Source organism: Gouania willdenowi, chromosome 19 (genome assembly GCF_900634775.1).
Source record: "Gouania willdenowi chromosome 19, fGouWil2.1, whole genome shotgun sequence".
Taxonomy (NCBI): Eukaryota; Metazoa; Chordata; class Actinopteri; order Blenniiformes; family Gobiesocidae; genus Gouania; species Gouania willdenowi.
In genome coordinates, this window is record NC_041062.1 from 19,096,826 (window position 1) to 19,112,494 (window position 15,669).

Here is a 15,669-nt window from a genome sequence, read left to right on the forward strand (position 1 = left end):
AAATGGTCCTGATTACTACTATTTGACTTAAACTAAGTTGCATTTTAGTCAAAACCCTGGCTAAAAATATTTCTAGGTGCAACCGTTTGATCACGCTCTAATTATAACATCAGATCATCAGCAGGTTTTTGATCATTCATACATCCATTTGACATCAAGGGTGACTTTTGATCCTTGCTGCTTGTGTCGTGTTTTTTTGTTGTGGTTTTTTTGGACAGAGACTGGAGCAGAGCCCTCTCTGCAGGCCACTCAGATGAAGCTGAAGAGGGCTCGACTTGCTGATGACCTCAATGAGAAGATATCCCAACGACCAGGCCCCATGGAGCTGGTGGAGAAGAACATCATACCTGTGGACTCCACCCTTAAACAGGCCATCATTGGTACGTAGGACGTAGATAAATCAGTGTATCTAGCTCCACAATGACAACAACAACAAATACTCATAATTACATGTTACATAACTGTTGCACAGTTAAGGGTTCTTAGACACGGCACACAGATGGGTTTCCAGTTCATGGCTTTTATTGTCAGGTTTTTTTCAAGCACTCCTATGCAGGAGTTTATAGGCCATGTTCAAAATCGCACACTAACGTACTACTCATACTAAGTTTGACATCAAAATTAGTATGTAATGCATTAATATTAGACGGTATGAAAAAATTGATTACGCAAGGAATGCCCAGATGCATACTACATCGGGACATTTTTAAAGTATGCACAGTGGGCACACTAGTCATACTCAACCGCCCCATAATGCATTGCAAGTGGAATGTTAGATAGTCCTGGGACTGGCTTCAAGCTAAAACTCAAACATTCCTGTTTCAAAACAAAAGCATCTCTTCTTGTCTTCCATTAGTTTAACGCTTTTGTAAATAGGGTTCTTATTTTGAAGTTAACAGAAAGTTTTGTCAGTAGTAAATGGCGGGAAATATGGAATCTCCGAAATGTGTATACGTGAGTTTTATGGATCAAATGGCCACATGTTGATGTTCTACTTGGTCACTTTCTCTCTTGGAAAAATGTTTTCAGAACTTTCCTAAGGTGGAGAATCAACTGAGATATTTAGCCTCAATGTGATAACTTTTATTGTCATCGTAGGTTTGAAATGCATCTTGGGAAACTTGGAAGTATACTTCAGTGGGAACTGTCATCATCCTAATCATACTTATAACATATAGTATACAGTATACTCATTGATTTGCTTCTGCAGACTGCCAGTCATTCTTTTTTTCCAGCTGCTTTCATGCAAGATGTAGAGCAGCTGTGATTAATCATAATGCGCCACACCTGTGATTAATCAAGAGATTCCGTCACTGACCCACATTTCTGCACTGATGAACTTTCTTTATAGCCCATACCCCCAACCGCCCGACTTAGGCCAGGGCATCATCCGGCCGTAGACAAGCTACAACCGCTGCAGTTTTTTCTGAGGTCGCACCTCTCCATAACCCAAATGGTATGCCAGATACCGCACTTTGCTCTGTCGAACCACACACTTCTTTGGGTTGGCCGTGAGCCCCGCCCGCATTAATGCGCCCAACACAGGGGGCATGACTGATGTTTGAACCATTGAAACTAATAATCAGATGATAAACAGATTTACACTTGTTTTGAAATCTTAAACCATACTGACCAGTTCAGCAGCGACTCACTGACTACCTCGTGTTCAGAACACTGACCAGTTGATTTCAACCTACCAAATGTAAAGTTTACTTGGTAATGGTTCCTTCAATGTTTCTCCTCAGTTGGCCAGGTGAACTACCCAAAGGTTCTGGATGAAGACAGCAATGATGCTCTTTCCCCGGAGCAGCCAGCCAGTCAGGAGTCCCAGGGCTCCGTGCCCTCCCCAGTGGAGATCAAAGGGCCAGAGGCAGCCCCTCCAAACACAGCCCACATATCACTACCCAGCACCATGCTGCAGGTCAGATGGAGGGTTTGGGATCTGCAACCTCCTCAATGTCACTCGAAAACTACATTTAGGAAAGTATTCTGATGGCTGAATACATTGTTGTATGTTTTTGTTTTTTTTTTTTTGCAGCCCATCCCAATACCAGACTTTATAAAAGTTATCTCCACCAAAGAGCTGCCAGTTAGCCGCCCATCTGTTCCACCTGTTCTGCCAGTCATCACGGCCACGCCTACAAAACCAGGCCCCACCCTGGTGAAGGTAAGCACTACTGTTTTTGTTTTGTTTTTTTAATACATACCTACTAGGGGTGTGATGATTCGTGTAATGATTCGTTGTTGCCAATTCGATTCAAGGATAATATATAAAAGCAAAAAAGGTCTGTGTGTGTGTGTGTGTGTGGAGCGAATATCTCCCCGACGCGGTGAGTTCGACCTGAAACTTAGTCAGCGGATTCCAACTACCCCCAATTATGTGCATCTGTTATTTTGGAGTAATTTGGTGTACCAAAACGTTAATTCTAAGATTACGGACCTCTTGGTAATGAGTGAGGTATTGAGCGCGCTACTTCCGGTTCCGGGTTCATGACGTCACTGTCGCAGTTTGTTTGGGTTTAAAAAAAAAAAAGGTCAATATTAAAAACTTTTTTGTACTGCTAATAATTTTTCAAAAAATGCACAAAAACACAAATACACATAAGGACTCCAAAAAACATACATTACAGAAAAATACACCAAACAAAATAAAAATATAAAAACGAGTAAAAAAAAAAAACACATTTATCATGCACATGTCCCATACAATTAAACCAGGGAAATCACACATGCTTTTTTATTTTGCACCCGTAAATAAACCGCTTAATAACACTACAGAGTACAGAATATGTACACCTCTTTGTACATCCAACCTTCAAACACATACTCATTTGGCCATAATTGACAACTCTACTTAAGCTCCCACATGAATGCGTACTTCTGATGGGCTCTGTATACCAGTTTGAATAAAGTCCAACCAACAATTCAGTTTAAATTTACAGGATGTTAACCTTTTCTGCTCTCATTGTCAATACTCAATATGTTTTTAATAAAAATACATACCACTATTAGGTTTACCTGATGCTTATGCTTGTTATTATACATAAAAAATAATATAATATCAATATGAAAATGATCTGTTCAGGTTGAATAAGCTGGTTAAACCTGATACTTTTTGTTTTAACTTGATGGGTAACATGAGCCTTTCTGCAGCCTGCAAAATATCTCTCTGTGTTAAAGCCAAAGTGTTTGCGCACGCTGGACCCCAAAGGTGGATTATTGATCAATGTCTCGCTCGCCGGCTTCTCCGTTTTGTTTGGCTATGGGCGCGTGCCGCATGGCATCACAGACATCCACAGAGTGAACCGTAACGTCAACTCATCCATATAATGTCTGTCGTGCTTAAATCCAATGCATTATTTCCTTGTATCGATACAATCGATTGATTATCTTTTAAAACGACATCAGATCGATTGTCATTCAGAAGGTCAATTTGCCGAGCACAGATCGATGTAGTTGGATCTAGTGCTGGCCCTAACCTCTTTGGCGTCCTCGGTGAGATTTTCTTTTGGCGCCCCTTTATATGGCTTTTTTTTATTCCAAGTAATTGATATTTACATTATTGTTATAATATTATTATCAGAATAACTTGCATAGTGGTCTTCACCATACTCAAAGATGTGTTACATAAGGAATTAAAAATGATTAAATTACATTAATTAATAGACCCCTGTTGCCATACAATCAATGTTTTTGTGAAGTTAGTATTTAGCATCTAACAGCTAACGCTCTGCCAGCTTGCTTGATAATGTGCAACTTGTCCACAGTTAATTAGTCCATAATAGTCTTAAAACACTGACTTACCTCTGGCTTTTCCACCCAACCCCCCCTTTTTTTTCTGCACATGCTGTCAAAGGTCAACACTACAAGAAGTGCAATCAATAAAACTCTTTTTTTATTGTCATTAAAGCTAATTATTAATAATGCTATCAAGTTTAGTATCCAAATAATAGTAGTGCTTTGGTTGTTTAATTCCTTTATCTTTTTTTTTCATTCAGCCAATTTGGTGCCATACATCCAGTTTGCCTATATAACAGGCCGGCCCTGGTTGGATCGTAGGAATATAAATTGATTCATCGTTCAAATGGATGAATCATTACATAGTTACATAATACCTGGTGCGTTTCATTCAAGCTGTTATTACTCATACACATTTGTTTTTCTCAAATCAGCAAAGCCACCAGAAATCTCCCTCAGAGAAGAGCCGCAGTAAGAAGGGCAAAGAACCAAAGTCCAGAGTGAAAAAGCTCAAGTACCACCAGTACGTTCCTCCAGACCAGAAACTGGAAGCAACCGAAGTGCCCATGGACTCCTCGTACGCTCGACTGCTGCAGCAACAGCAGTTGTTTCTCCAGCTGCAGATCCTGAGCCAACAACAGCAACACTACAACTACCAGACCATCCTGCCAGCACCACTAAAGTATGCTAACTCAGCCTCGGACGCCTCACACGACACGTTAGACAAAACAATACTTAGAGTATTTTAGTTTAGAGTAGCTAAACCCCAAAACCTTTTTTTCTGCTGAATACAAATGTATTTGGGTATGAACTAGTGCTGTTGATTGATCCTTGTCCAACTCTCAACATTTTAGTCAAATTATTTTATTTTGGCGTATTTAGTTGTTAGTTGTAAGTGACTGCCCTTCATGGGTTGAAACCTGGCTATTACAATTGATTTTTGCTATTGGCTGAGAACAAGATCATGTGACGTTTTGGGACCCACCCCTTTTATAAAAATTAGCACCTGTGGGCTCTACAATCTGTGGTGAGTAGGTTGGATTGACAGAAGAGTGAATGGAGAGGTATAGTGAGTAATGACTAGCTAGTTAGCATAACATTGAACTGGGCGATATGGACCAAAATTCAATATACGATACAAATTTTAATAATTTTAATTCAAATAAAGTTTTACCAGAAAGACAATTCTGGGTTAAATTTGAATGGTAAAAAAATAGAATTAACTACTGCGTGTATCACAAACATGGGCAACTAGCGGCCCCAAAAGTAATGCACAAAATGACAGCAAAAAATACACAAATTTTTTATATGAGAAATGCACAAAAGAACAACACAAATACTTAATAGGACAACAAAAAGGAGAAAAAAATGCACAATGGGACAATGAAAATACATAAAAGAACAACAAAAATACATAGGATACAAAAAGAAAAAAGAAATTTTGGGGACAACGAAAATGCATAAAAGAACAATAAAAATACATAGGACACACAAAGAAAAGAAGTATCAATGGAACAACAGAAATGCATAATTGAACAAAAATATGCATTCCAAAAAATACACGAAACGGCTCAGAAAGACATCCAAAATTACTGGAAAAATACACAAATGAAAAACAAAAATACACAAAAGGAGTAAAAAAAAAATACAAAATTTGCCACTTTAGTTTTTTTTCTCCTCTAAGGGACAGCACGTGTGAGTGAGTTCTTTAATATGGCTTGTTTAGATGAAGTGATCATCTAACTGTTCTTTTCATTCTGTCCTGAGACACGAGCATTTTAGTAGAAGATAAGCTATGAAAAATGATGTATGTATACACACACACACACACAGTATATTGACAAAATAGAAAACTTGATGCATCTCGAATCTTGATATTTCACCCAACCCTACATGGCATAGTTTGTTCTTTGGAGATTTCATAGTATAGACTGGGCGTGTCTTCGCTGCTCCAGGAACCCCGCCCATAATCAAACATTTTTTTAATTTCCCTCCTAGTGGCAGGTCAGGAGAAAGCAGGGTTTTAGTTACTCTTTGAACAACAACTAGTGTTGTTTTGTATGGAGATATAGACACACATTTCGCTTTCCCACTGTGTATTCAGGATAGGATAACAATTTACCAGATGTCTGCTGTGTTTTCTATGAATGTTGTTTTGAAACGGCTCACAAATGCCCCTTGGTTTGGTTGACTGGCGTAGTAAAACATCTGTTTTAAACTGAGAACACATTTCCTCCCTGTGTTTCCTATCCAATCAGGAACGGAATTACACGCCTTTGTACTCCTTCCTTTTTTCTCCCTCTCTTTCTGAGTGGCTGTTGTACATGAATAGTGTAACTCGTTGCCTAATATACCTCTTTCTTCTTGTAGGCCTGTGGCAGAGAGTCAGAACAACAGCACCAGTACCCTCCCAACCTCCATTGTAGTGTCTTTGCCCACCGCCCCCCCGCTGCCCCCTCTGCCTCCGGCTCCTGCTCGACTTAACAACTCGCTCTCCAGCCGCAAACCAGGAGTCCTGCCAGCCAATTTGGAGGAGATGAAGGTGTCCTGCAGAGCTGAATAATAATTAATGATGCTTGAATCATTTTAACTTGGTTTGAATCATAGGCTGTAATTTGGTTAGAAGGAATGCAAAGAGTTATTAAGTCTATTTAAAACTTGAGCTAATATCATGGCTCAGTTTCATGTATGGAAAAAGTCCTAAGGTAAGGTTCCCACTATGGGGTACGCAAATTGTCACAGGGGACACTAGTAGTAATGTTAGACTAATGCTAATTATATGGTGAATACTATGTTAGTGCTAATGTTAATGGTATGTTAATGCTAGAAAATGTTAACGTTAGGCTAATGCTAGCTAATTATAATGCTATTAAATGCTAATGGTAATGCTAGGCTAATGCTAATAACTGCAAATGCAAATGTTAATGCTAGACTAATGCTAGCTAATGTTAACGGTAATGCTAATGCAGTGTTCATTGACGCGGGCCAGCGCCTGTATCCTCACTTGCATTTTCTTCAGGAAATGCAAATATTCCACACAAAAAATTAAATCGAGGCGTATACTGACACAAAAAAGGCTCAGACGCCCACACCAAAAATATTAAAACCTATATTTTCATTGATAAGGAAGCCTAACAAGGTAATCAATAGATAAGAAAGAAATTAGATGATAGATGTTTGTTTTTAGTGTATTTTACAGTTGATTTAGGACCATTTATAAGAGATTCATGTCACAAGAGGAAGGTTAACTTTAGGTTAATTAATTCAGGCTGAGTAATTGTGATTAATTGTAATTGAACTTTAGTAATTAAAAATGTAATTTACTTTCTAAGGATAAAAAAACTGTTTGTAATTTAATTGTAATTAGAAAAAATGTTGGTAACTGTAATCATAATCGAACATGGACAATTGAATATGTAATTGTAATTGACCCCAACCCTGCATCAGACCAAACCTCAGGGTTTAAATTTTACAAATTGTAGCTTACATTTTAAAGTGGTTTCCAATTAGAAGTAGTTATGGGAACCTTCCCATCAACAAACGTGTGTTTAGTCTGAAAAGAATAATATTCCATTGTGTATTTGCATTAGTCATCGTGCTGTGCTGTTGTGGCTGCAGGTGGCTGAGTTAAAGCTGGAGCTGAAGCTGCGTAGCCTCCCTGTGTCTGGGACAAAGACCGACCTCATCGAGAGGCTGAAGCCTTTCCAGGACAACCCTGCCACCAGTGCTCATGTCACAGCTGCTGCACCCACCACCACCTCCACCCTGTCCACTATTCCAATGGAGGTCACCACTGCCACCACCACGCCTGCTATAATCCTTCCAGTGCAGCATGTGGTTCCGGAGAACATGAGCTCTACCCCTCCTCCAGTGTCCCCCGTCCCCTCCAATCCCTCCGCTCTGCAGTGGGACGTTGGCATGTCTGAGGCTGAGACGCACTCAGCCGTGCTACGCTCTTCACCTCAGCCGTGTTTCCAGGTCCCAGAGGAGAAAGACCGGAGGCTTCACGAGAAGCAGCGGCAGATAGAGGAGCTGATGAGGAAGCTGGAGCAGGAGCAGAAGTTGGTGGAGGAGCTGAAGATGCAGCTCGAGGTGGAGAAGAGAGGTCAAGGTGATTGTAGCTTTGTATCTGCTGTGAACACAGTGAAACCTGCTCCCAGTGCTCCCAACTCAGTGAAAATGGAGAGCACAGTCATGTCAAACTGCTCAACAGCTCCGCCCACCTCTATACTGGGCTCACAGGTGCTCACCAGCTCCCTGCCAACCACTCTGAAGTTAAAAGATGTGACTGTTTCTTCCTGCAAGTCTCTCCCGCCCCAACCCCAGCTTCTAACTCAGATCCAGACCAAGGTATCCACCAGTCCTCAGATCCTCACCCAATCCCAGAAGAGTCCTAAACTCCAGACACGCCCACAGAGCCAGCCCGGCCTGCAGCAGTTTTTCATCAGTCACACAGGAGGGGTGTCCCAAGTGCTGGGTCCACCACAGACATTACTGACCACATCAGGACCACCACAGACGTTACTGACCACATCAGCACAGACGTTGCTGACCACCACAGGTCAGGCTGGGACTCAGATCTTGCTGCCAGTGTCTTTACCCAACACCACCACTGGTATCCAGCTGCCGAGCACCACAGTCAGTCTGCAGGTATGAGGGGAGCTTCATACGTAGTTTAGATCCTAGGTTCCTAAATTGGGGTACGGGTCCACAAATTGTCATTGCACAGAGATAGGCAACTTCTATCACAGCGAGGGCCACAAAATGTGATTTTCTGATCCGAGGGCCACATTATCAACTTTCGTGTCAGCATTTAGAAGCAGGGTTGGGCTCCATTATAATTGTAATTGATCATTAATTACAATTATGGTGTAATTCTGTTGCTGTCGCAATCATGATTAAATTATACTGATGCCTTTGTATCTGTAATTGCCATGAAAATTCAATAAAAATTGTCAAATAAAAAAGCCTCAGATGCCCACACCAAAAATATTACAACCTATATTTTCATTGATTAGGAAGCCTTACACGGTAACCAATAGATAGGAAAGAAATTAGATGATAAATATTTAGTGTAGTTTGGATCCGTTATCATAAGAGATGCTAACACAAGAGGAAGTTTAACTTATTAAATTTTATTTTTAAATCCCCTCAAAATAAGCATGTTGGAGAATATGGGAATATTTACAAATTGTATTAAACATTTCTAGACAAAGCTCTGGCTAGATGAGTAAAAAGTCAGTAGTGGATGAATTTAAGATTTTGTATTATTGCCTGTGGTGACAGCTACTTAAAGAATTTACTCACAATGGTAAAGCAATACATTATTGTCTGATTCTTCCCTCAGCCTGTTCTCCAGGCCACTGTCTCTAACTCAGGCTTGGTCCAGGCTTCTCTTCCTCAGCTGCAGACCACCAAGATGGAGATTTCTCCCAGCCAATCACCACTGCTACAGGTCAGTGTTACATCGCATCAATAGTTCCCTTCATTAAGTATCAGCTTCAGTTAATATCCTGTTGCTGCTTTGTTAAGACACTCACTCTCTGTGTCAACAGACTTTGACGATGTGCAATAACACAGCCACTGGGTTGGATAACCAGAGCAGAGCAGAGGTGAACTCTCAGTGTTTGCTGAGAAACTCTCCCGACAACAGGGTCTCCCCATGGGCGTCACCCAACCATCACATCTCTAACGGACCCCTCAGCAAGGTATGAGTGGCCACTTCTGACCAATAATGTGCTTAATCAGCTCATTCTCTGGAGAAAAGCAATGGAGTTGCACTATAGACGCGTTTCTTTTTGCAACGTCATATATATATATAGATATGTGCGCAGCCAGGGGGCGGAAAGCACGACATTTATCATTTCCCTTTGTTTATTGTTGTTATTGTTTTATGGAGGGTGCAGATGTTATACATCTGTACGTTTGGCTTCTTTCTGCTCCTTTTAATTCATTACTTTTTGTTTTCATATGTGGAGGATAAATTAGTTTTAATGTCTTGAATGAAACAAACAAGAAGAAGATTATACTAAAATACTATACTATAATATATTAAAATTAATATCTTAATATTCAAACAGTACTTGATCAAAGTCCCTGAACAAAAGGGCACAATGACCCTTTTATTTGTTTTATTATCTTAATCCTGCAAAATTCTCATACAAAGTATGATTATCAGTTGTTATTCAGTTGTCTTGATTTTTTTTTTTGCCTGAGAACTTTGTATTTATTTTAACCTGTTTGGATTAAAACATAAATAAACAAACAAATAAATACAACAAACTTAATCACAAACAGAACAATATGAACATTTTGTGCCACTTTTGTGTTTTTCTCTCATTAAGGACGACGTGTGTGAGTAAACTTTGTAGTGTGGCTTCTCTCACGTCTTGGCATTCATACTGTATATATTCTGATATGTGATGCAATGAAAGGAAGATTTTTCAATGAAATGATGTTTTATTGCAGTTAGGTCAGGGACAACTACAAACAATGCAGCTTCTACATTGAAATACGCTGATGGAGTTTTGTGTCCCCTGGTTGTGTGCGTACTTAGCATTGTTTGTACAAAAGAAAGCGTTTTATTCACAATTTAAACCCCGCCCACCAAACAAATGAGAGGCTAAGAGCCATAAGATCAATCACTACCACCGAAATATTTGTTTTATTTATCACTTCTTGTTGTTTTTAATTATAATTCACTGTGATTGGTTTGATTGTTCTCTCCCAGTCCCTGTCGCCCCAGCCTGCATTCATTCTGCAGCACACCTCCCTGATCACTCAGCCAAAGTCCAGGGAGCCTCCACGCTACGAGGAGGCTGTGAAACAGACACGCAACATGCACATTAACAGCGTTTCACAGGTGATGCTTTCAGCAGCTGCTGAAACGTCTGTAGATGAGAAAAATCACCTCTTTTTATGGTTTGTCTTCATTCTTCTATTCTGTCTATTTTTAGGTTCCTACGCCAACCAGTCAGCAAATGGACGACTTGTTTGACATCCTGATAGAAAGTGGAGGTGCAGTAGCTTTTGTACAAAATGACAACTTGTTTTTCCTCAGACAAACAGTCAGCAATGTGCGTTTGTTGAAATGACATGGAATGACCCAGCTGTAATGTTTACCAACTGGCACATGCGCTTCGGTCTCAAAACATTTTGACATTTTTACCAATTATCCTGTGAATCATCAATACGCACCCTGTACATTATTAGTTTGATCAGATCAATGCTTTTTGAGATTTGGGCAATTTAGTGAGGTGTGTATGTGTCAGTTTTCGTGCATCCTTATTTTTCTTCCATTTTAAGCTTCTCAGAAACTACGTCACATAGGAAACTGAAAGATGAGTAGGTGGAGCTGTATTACTATACCAAATTTCAAAGAAAAAAATCTGATCACTGTTTAAATTTATAGTATGAAGATCTTTTTCTTTATGCAACTTCTTAATTTTGCTTTTGTACCCCAACTTTGGGGCTCTTTCACAACTTGCGGATATTTAAAAACCTTTACATGAGGCCATTGTAGCCTGCCTATGTGACTTATTGTAGCTACAATGGCATCACATAAAGGATTCAATACCCGTGAATGGTGAAATAGTCTAAAGTTGGGGTTCAAAATAAAAATGAAAGAACATACATAAAGAAGAAAATGTTTTATATGCTTTATACTATGGATTAAAACAGAGATCAGATTTTCTATCACATTTTCACATGCAGTTATGGGAAATGAAAATGGTGGAAAAGTATTTTTTTTAGGATTTCAAGAGACCGTCACCCAAGAACCAATGCATATATCTGACTATTCAGTAGTGATTAGAACAGTCTATGTACATGGCTCAAAGCTTTCCCAATTTTTGAGGGGCAGGCATGTCCACTAGATAAGATGTATAGAAGACATTTTTGTATAATCTGAGAGAGTAGGTGAAGCTGTATTACTATACAACATGTCAGTTTCCTATGTGGTTTAATTTTTAAGATATTGGAAGAGAAATAAGGACGCAAGAAAATCGACACACACCCCCTCACTACATTGTTCATATCTCAAAGTATTCATATGATAAAACTAAAAAGTTAGTGTGCCTATTGAATTATTAAGGAACAATTGGTAAAAATGTCTGAATTGTTTGAGACCGAAGTGCGTGGGATGTCCTGAAATGTTTTTTGAAATGACATGGAATGATCCAGCTGTGTGTGTTTCTCACTGACACCCACCCATCCAACATCAGTCCATTGGTCTATAGTCATGCCACAGTTTTTATGAACTTTTTTTTTTAAGCAAATGTAACTCTTGAGCACCTGTTGCCTGTGACATCCTTAGTTGTGCATTTAAATCTCACAAAGGGACTTGCAAAATATGTTAGGTAAATAACAGGGGCCTGTTTTGCGTACGTCAAAATCCACAGCAGAATCACGATGTTCAGAAACTGGAGTGAGCCTGGAAATGTGCGGTCTTTCACGTCAAGTCTTGAGGTGGTGTACGTATGTTTCCACGTAATTGATGCTTTGAATTCTAAGGATTTATTAGGCACACTACCAAAATAATACAATATAATCACACATGAACCTCTGAGCTGCTGTTTACATGTATCAATGCACATTTTCAGCTGACCTCTGCGTAAAAGACACGTTTACGTCTGAATCTTTAGCGGCCTCACACACACCCACACGCCAACAGACTGTTCAGCGCAACCCACTGGTGTGTGGTGTGTGTGTGCGTGTGTGGGTGGGTGGGTCGCTTTGGGTGGAGGCGGGAGGCGGTGGGGTTGAAGATTGACGTATTGTAAAAGGACTTCACTTATAGAGGCTTTAGTGCCAAAGCGTTTCACACTGAGTCACATTTACCTGTTACGCATTCACATCCTGTTTTATGCTCAGGTGGAGGACAGAGACAAACATTAAGCCTGATGTGCGCGATCGGAACGTCATATTTAGCGATTACTATTATTATTAGTAATAGTATATAGCATTTTCTGTCACTTCCTTAATCCGCTTCCCACTTTTTAACACACCCACAGTCAATGAACTGTGTGTATCTATATTATTTCAAGTATCTTCATTGTTGAATCACCTCTGTCACACATGTTGTTGTCGGCCTAATAATATTTAAAAAATCTCATTTTTCCTGTGTTACTGGTTGTGTGAGTGCAGCTTTTTCTGATGACGTGGAGAGGAATCCCAGCACTGATCTCATTTCAATATAATTTACATATGTAAATGTGGGTGTGGACAGGGAGGGGACATATGTGCCTGACGTCCACGCTGATTCAGATGTTCAAAGGATAGGCGTGGATCCAGTCATACGCACAGATTCAAACATCTGAATTTTTACGAGCGTATGCCAGTCTCTGGATTTTTATAAGTCTTTGTACATGATACCCTGCTCAAGTGTAATATCGTAGTATGTCTAAAGTCTCTTTTCAAGCTACATGTACTTTGTCAAATTAGCTTTTTACCAAAAAAACACTCACCCATAACCTTCTCCTATTGTACCTTTCAACACGTTTTGCCTGAAGAATGAGATGATTTTAAGTATCTTTATTTCAATGCAGTAATGGTGAGGTTCAATAATGATGCTATTGATAATCACCTGTAATATTGATGTTTTTATTTTTTTATCTCCTCCTTTAGAGATCACTCCATTTGTCCACCAGGAGCCTCCGTCGACTCATACCAAGACCGTCCCAGTCACAGCAAACATCACCACCCTCCCAGTCAACACGGTCCTGTCCAGACCCCCCCCTCAGATCCAGATGGCCCCTCCCCCTACTCTCAGCTCCAATAATCCCAGTCTGTCCTCGCTAGCCACAGACAATCAGCTGGAGATCTTCCTGGAAGGAACGCTGGCTAACACCCCCCCAGCATCAGACCCACGCACCCAGGGTCTGATGGAGGAGCTTCAGGCTCAGCTGATGGAGCAGCACCACTACTCCCCCATGGACACGTCAGACCTGTCCTTATGTGGGTCCTCTCCCCCCTCCCTGCTCCACATGGGCCTGTCCGACCCCACCCTGGACAACATGGAGTGGCTGGATCTCACCATGCCTCCATGTCCCGGGTCCCTCACAGCGCTGGGAATACCAGCAGAATTCCTCGATGCACACGAGCTGCACTGGGACTGACACAGGGTAAGATGATGAAGATGAAGAGGGAGCAAAAGAAGGGAAGGTGGCTCTCATCATCTATGATATTCCCACTGTAGATCAGCAGAGGGCGCTGTGGAGCAGCGTTAGCAATTAGCAAACCTAGCTAAGATCAAACCAGGGTTGGGGTCAATTATAACTGTAGTCGCGTAATTACAATTATGCCTTAATTATAATTGGAATTGAAAAAATATATCGTCGTTGTAATCGTAATTGACTTGTAATTGAGTTCAGATAATTGCCTTTGTAATTGTAATTGGTATGGAAATTAGATTAAAGAAAATCTAGTGGTATAGTGACACAAGAAAGGCTCAGACGCTCGCACCAAAAATATTAAAACCAAGATTTTCATGGATAATGAAGCTTAACAAGGATGAAAAACAAATTGGGTGATTGGGTGAGTTTATTTCGATATGTACAAGTTAAAAAGAACAGTTACAATGGAATTCTTGTGCGTGTCCTAGAGTCAGATTGAAAAAAAAATAGATATTTATAATAATAATTACAAACAACAACAAATCAGCCAAGACAGTAGAAGTCGAGGTGCAAAACAAAGAACAGAAGTATACCCTAAAAAACATAATTTTTTTGTGTATTTTACAGCTGATTTAAGACAATATAACTAACCGTTATCATAAGAGATGCTAACAGAAAGCTAATGCAAGACATAGGTTACGTTTTATGTTATTAATAAATGCTCAGTAATTGTGAGTAATTGTAATTGAACTTTAGTAATTGAGAATGTAATTATAATTGACTTTCAGGGAGAAAATAATAATTTTGATAAGTTTTAATTGGGGAAAAAAAGATGCCAGTCACCTTAACCATAATTGAGTTTTAATTGAATATGGATGATTGAAGATGTAATTGTAATTAAAAAAATGTAATTGACCCCCAACCCTGGATCATACACTGATGAGGATTGTAAGGTTTCCAGTAGAGTCACTGGGCTGGACTGGGACTGTGTAAATACTCTAAACCACATCATCTGAACATATCTGAGAAAACCAGAGCTTTCACCAGTTTAAACAGTTTAAAGGATCTCTGAGCATTGGTTTACATGGTTTGGAATTAACGCTGGGTTAAAGTTTGGATTAAACAAAGCTGTAGTTAAAGAAAAGCTGGATCTTCGTAGACTGCTTTAGCCCAAGCTTCTCGTTAGTCCATCAGTCACAGTGTGAACCTTGCATAAATACCCCCCAAGCAGGTCATTAAGTTCCACAGAATAGGAATCTGAATGAAGCCGAGCTGGTATCATTGAGGGTTTTGAGAAATTCAAGATGACTTTGTTTTATAACATATCAAATATAGGGTTTTCAAGGTCAATGAATTAAATTATGACAACCACAAGGCTGTAGGTCACATGTGTCAAACTCGAGGCCCGGTGGCCTAATCGAGCCCTTTAGAGCATCAAATTCGGCCCACTCGAGAAATTAAGTTCTACAAAAAACATTAAACATTTTGTATGTTACCAACTTATTCAGTTGTAGATATCTCAGCCCTGTTTTCCAGTTTCCACATGACGGCAGTCATTTTTAGTCTCAAATTGTTGAAAGAACTCTCAATTATTAAAAAATTTGCTCAAATTATTCCACAAAATTTCCACAAATTCCCAAAATCAGGGAAATTGAAATAAAAGTCCTGCAGGGACTGATATATACTCACATACTTTATCATTTATACAGTATCATTTATACGTGGAAATGCAAACCGAAACGGAGTTCTGCTGATCTCCTTTGATGGTTCCTTTGAAGTTTCACTTAACTTCCATGTTCAAAGGAATAAACCTCATGTT

General features: G+C 39.7%; 1 protein-coding gene across 1 annotated transcript in view; it reads left to right on the plus strand.

Moving 5' to 3' along the window:
- The window catches only part of mrtfba (myocardin related transcription factor Ba), a 30,046-nt gene extending 15,052 nt beyond the window's left edge, over positions 1-14,994 (plus strand). The window contains exons 6-16 of the mRNA XM_028476733.1: positions 219-380; positions 1,746-1,921; positions 2,039-2,167; positions 4,173-4,420; positions 6,109-6,280; positions 7,357-8,388; positions 9,086-9,193; positions 9,294-9,446; positions 10,469-10,600; positions 10,695-10,755; positions 13,363-14,994. Of these exons, the coding sequence (XP_028332534.1) occupies positions 219-380; positions 1,746-1,921; positions 2,039-2,167; positions 4,173-4,420; positions 6,109-6,280; positions 7,357-8,388; positions 9,086-9,193; positions 9,294-9,446; positions 10,469-10,600; positions 10,695-10,755; positions 13,363-13,853 (2,864 nt within the window). The 3' untranslated portion in view covers positions 13,854-14,994. The remainder of the gene's footprint in view (positions 1-218; positions 381-1,745; positions 1,922-2,038; positions 2,168-4,172; positions 4,421-6,108; positions 6,281-7,356; positions 8,389-9,085; positions 9,194-9,293; positions 9,447-10,468; positions 10,601-10,694; positions 10,756-13,362) is intronic.
- Positions 14,995-15,669: the final 675 nt, after the last annotated feature.